This window comes from Nestor notabilis, unplaced genomic scaffold (genome assembly GCF_000696875.1).
Source record: "Nestor notabilis isolate BGI_N333 unplaced genomic scaffold, ASM69687v1 scaffold17656, whole genome shotgun sequence".
Classification (NCBI taxonomy): Eukaryota; Metazoa; Chordata; class Aves; order Psittaciformes; family Psittacidae; genus Nestor; species Nestor notabilis.
The window spans coordinates 28,542-32,644 of NW_009934437.1; the positions used below are offsets into that span (position 1 = coordinate 28,542).

The 4,103-nt window shown below is 58.5% G+C and overlaps 1 protein-coding gene across 1 annotated transcript; it reads right to left on the bottom strand.

The window, feature by feature from the left end:
* Positions 1-113: 113 nt before the first annotated feature.
* On the bottom strand, positions 114-3,674 carry CERS1 (ceramide synthase 1). Its single transcript, XM_010017350.1, has 6 exons — positions 3,514-3,674; positions 2,738-2,918; positions 2,258-2,419; positions 1,238-1,385; positions 557-705; positions 114-156 (listed from the first exon to the last, which is right to left on the bottom strand). The coding sequence occupies exons 1-6, from the start codon at positions 3,626-3,628 to the stop codon at positions 114-116; spliced, it is 798 nt and encodes a 265-aa protein (XP_010015652.1). The 5' UTR covers positions 3,629-3,674.
* Between the last annotated feature and the right edge of the window lie 429 nt (positions 3,675-4,103).

Below are 4,103 nucleotides of genomic sequence, written 5' to 3' on the forward strand. Positions count from 1 at the left end.
GGCGCCTCTGCCCCGGCTCCGGGCAGGGGGTGAAGGGGTGTCAGGGATGAAGTTCTCCTCGTGCTGGGTTTGAGTCGGGTCCTGGGTGAGCCCCAGCTCCGGCCGCGGGTCCCTCACAACCGCTTGTCCTTCACAAGTCCATTCCTGAGGTGCATCCTATGGGAGAGCACAGGGGCCATGAGCACCGACCTGCCCCCCCTTCCTGCCCCACATCACTGCTGAGGTCAGACCTGCCTTGACAGGCTCTGACAGATCCTGCCGGGCACCACATGAAGCAGAGATGCTGCTCAGAGGCAGCAGCCTCAAGCAAAGAGCCAGCCCTACACAGCGAGCAGGGGAAGGGGGGGCTGAGCATTCAGGGGACAGAAAGATGGACAGACCCCCCCCCAGTGCCTGGCATGGAGCTGCAGAGCCCTTCCCCACGCCTGCAGCAATGCTCTGTACTCTGTGTCAAGAGATCTTCCATCTTCACGCCCAGCAATGACCCCCCCGACAGCGGCTCCAGGGTGCTGGTGGGCAGCATCCCCTCCGCAGCCCCCGGACCCTGCTCACATACCCTTCCTTCAGAGCACGGGGCAGCTGGAGTCCAGGCTCTCTCTTCTTGGCCGCTGTGGGTTTCCTGCTGTCCTCCAGGTCGTACTCACGCACATCATTCACCTCTTGCATCTGCCCCATCAGCACCTTGGCCACGAAGAGGACAATGTACTGTGCGGGAGAGACACCGTCAGCCACGAACGCCAAGGCCTGGGCAGAGCTGTCCCTCCCTACCCGCTCACTCCCGTTTGCTAAGCGGGACCTTGCTCTGCTCTCCTTAAGGCCAGGAAGGGCCGGGCAGATCCCTCTGGGATGGCCAAAGCCCTGGGATGTGCCTGATGACCTTCAGCGCTCCTTAACCCATTTCATTCCCACGGGATGATGAGCTCGGATGTACCCCAGCGTTGTGCTTGCTGACATGAGACCTCCAAGTCTCCCCCCACCTCCCCAAGGCTCCAGGGGACACCAGAGCATTTACACCCCTATCAAGCTCCAGCCTAGCAGTGACAACTGCTGTTATCACCCCCTCCCCATGGATCACACTGAATTCCAGCACGGAGAAGCCCCCCAGGCACTGACATGAGTTTCCCTCCTCCACCCCTGCAGTCCCCTGAGCTGCTCCCACGACAGGCAGCAGGCGCCATGCAGGAGCAGCAGAGGAGGGAGAAGCCAGTGCAGGGGTTGCTGAGCTCCCCCCACTCACCAGAAACCAGTAGATGTTCATCAGAGTGAGGACAAGGAGCAGAGCATTGAAGAAGAAGTAGAAGGGGATATTAGGGACCAACTGGAGGCTGGAGTAGCAAGTGGCGTAGAGCACCTTGAGGGGGAACCAGTAGAGACGGAACCAGAACCTGCCAGGGCAGAGGGAGCAGCGTGGGTTTAACATCCCACAGGGATCCCAAGAGAGGGGAGAGACCCAGCACAGCTTCCCCAGCGCAACCTCCTGCCTCCAGGCAGCCCTCGCCCACTCCCCCTGCACCCGCAGCCCCTGCTCTTGGCATCTGCCTTGGGCTCCCAGCTCTGGCTCCAGACAGGACTTCGCAGAGACCCTGTGGAAGGGCAGCTCCTGAAGGGAGGATACCATTTCTGTGGGCAGGAAAGGTTTGGTGCCAGAGGTTGGGTGGAGGAAGAGCTTTCTCAGGGTAGAGGCAGGTCTACACTGCAGATCATCTCAGCTGGAGCGGGACGGGAGCGGAATAGAGCTGGAAGGTTTACGTAGCCCTGTGCATCCCTGGTTAATCACTACAAACCTTTGCTGCTCTCCTTCCCTCAAACTGAGGGCTCTCGCTGCCCCTCCTCAAAAAGGGAGGAAGGGGACAAAGCAGGAGACAACCTGCACGTTACCCATCTCTATTCATCCTTTTTCCCCTCCTGCCTTGCCCCAAGAGGAACAGCAAGGCTGGAATCTGGGACAGCCCCAAGTCCCGTTTCTTTCTTGCAAGCGTGTTTCTTACTGCTAACACCAAGCGAGTGGGAAAATGGAAACAGCTCCTCCTCCCCTGGGGTCATTTGCCATGCTGCAAGCCAGATTTCACAGGCACTTGTGTGGTGACAGACAGCAAAGTGACTACAGAAGGATTCCAAACCCAGCATGGGGCCAGGCTCTGAGGGAACCTCTTCCCAAACAGTTCCCATGCTCACAAACCCAGCCCCGGACCCCGAGGCACTGGGGGGATTGCAAAAGCTGGTGAGGAGGGGGCGGTACGGGATCAGCCAAACTCACCAGCTGATGCTGAAGGTGAGGCAGCCGATGTTGGAGAGGACATCATTGAGGCGATGGTAGACACCCCCCCGGTGCTTGAAGTAGACATTGAGCTTGGTAAATTCCAGCTGGATATCATTGATGTCGTGCAGGAAGAACACGAGGATGCCCACGTTGTGGTACCTGCAGGAAAGAAGAGGAGCAGGGAGATGCATGGGGCAGTGGGTTCGTGTTAGCACCCAGCACCCACAGTCCATTACACTGGGAGAAGATGGAATCCCTGAAGAACCTGGACACCCAGACCTGGAAGGACACAACACAGCAACGTGCCGCATTGTGCAATGGCTCACGAGCACTGTGGTCCATGCAGGCAGGGTGAGGGGGGGACGGGAGAACCCACACCAACCCCTGCATGCCACGGGATGCACGTGGGCACGGACAGGCCACAGCTTCTGCCCCCCCACACAGCGCAGGGGGGCAGCATCCGGGGCAGGATCTCACCTGAAGGCGTAGGAGCAGGCGATGAGGGTCAGTGTGATGACGTGGTGGAGGAGCATGACCACCGAGTCCTTGCGCCACGTGTCCATGTAGGCGGTGGCGTACACCGAGTGCCCGTAGAAGCTGCACTGCATCAGGTAGGCGATGGCGATGTCCGTGGGCACCTCCATGCCCCGCTGCCAGCCTGGGGTGGGACACAGACACCCCATGAACCCAGAGCCTCTGTCCCCAGCAGAGACAGGACAGTCAGAGCTGCCCCGAGCAGCCCCAGCCCTTCGCTGTGCCCAGGGCCCCTCTCAGGTCATCCCGGAGGCAAAGGCTGGAAGGGAACGCAGGTGCCTGGCTCCCAAACTCTACTTTGGCTTTAGACCCACTCTCTCTCCTAGATCTAAGAGAGAAGCCCTGGAATTGCTCAAGGCCAGGTTGGACGAGGCTTGTGGAAGGTGTCCCTGCTTGTGGCAGGGAGTTGGAACTGGATGAGCTTTCAGGTCTCCTCCAACCCAAATCAGTCTGTAATTCACTTCTGTCCTGCTTTAGCTACTTGATCCCCTTCCCCTGACACATCCCAGCCCCTGCAATAGCCACTAGGTGACTCTCTAACAAAACCAACAGAGACTGTTGTGCCCTTTCCATGATACCCACAGCATCATAGAAAAGGCAATTTAGGGGTTTGGTCTTCTCTTTTGCTCACCCCAACTCCCATTCCCTTGGTCAACCCAGACACCCTATGAACCTGGACATCTTAATCCATACCCACATCTCCCAGGTTCTTACTGTACCATAAAAGACAGATGGTGGGTCATGGAAGAAGGGGTAGTCAGTGAAGAAGAGCAGGTAGATGCCATACAACCAGGATATCATGTAGAAAAGCAGCTTCCAGGCACTCTCGGGCATCTTGGCAGCATCTTTTGGCCGCAAGTTGCACCACTCCCCAAAGGGCTGCAAGCAGAGGAGAGAAGTCTCATCACACAGGGTAAAGAGGCTGGAATAAGGAGGTCAAAGAGGCTGTGGACAGAGCCCAAAACAAGTTAAAACATGAGGCTAAAGATCCTTGCACTCGGCCTCGGCAGAAAGCTGCGGAAGCAAAGCCTGGCAGGGAAGGCAGGAGCGTGTCCCCCCCGCCTGGGCACAGCTCCATCCCCTCGCACACTCAGGAACTCAGAACACCAAAATCCAGCCCTCGCTGCACAAGGAAACCCAGAGGAGGAACCTGAACTGTCCTGTGCATCCGGACCCGCCGCGCTGCCAACCCCCAGAAGAGCCTTTCAGCTGAGGAAGCAAAGACTTGGCTTTGCAGAGCCCTAAAACACCACCGAGACCCCGGCCTGCGCAGGCAGCGGTGGAGGGGGCACCAGGACCTCTTGCTCTC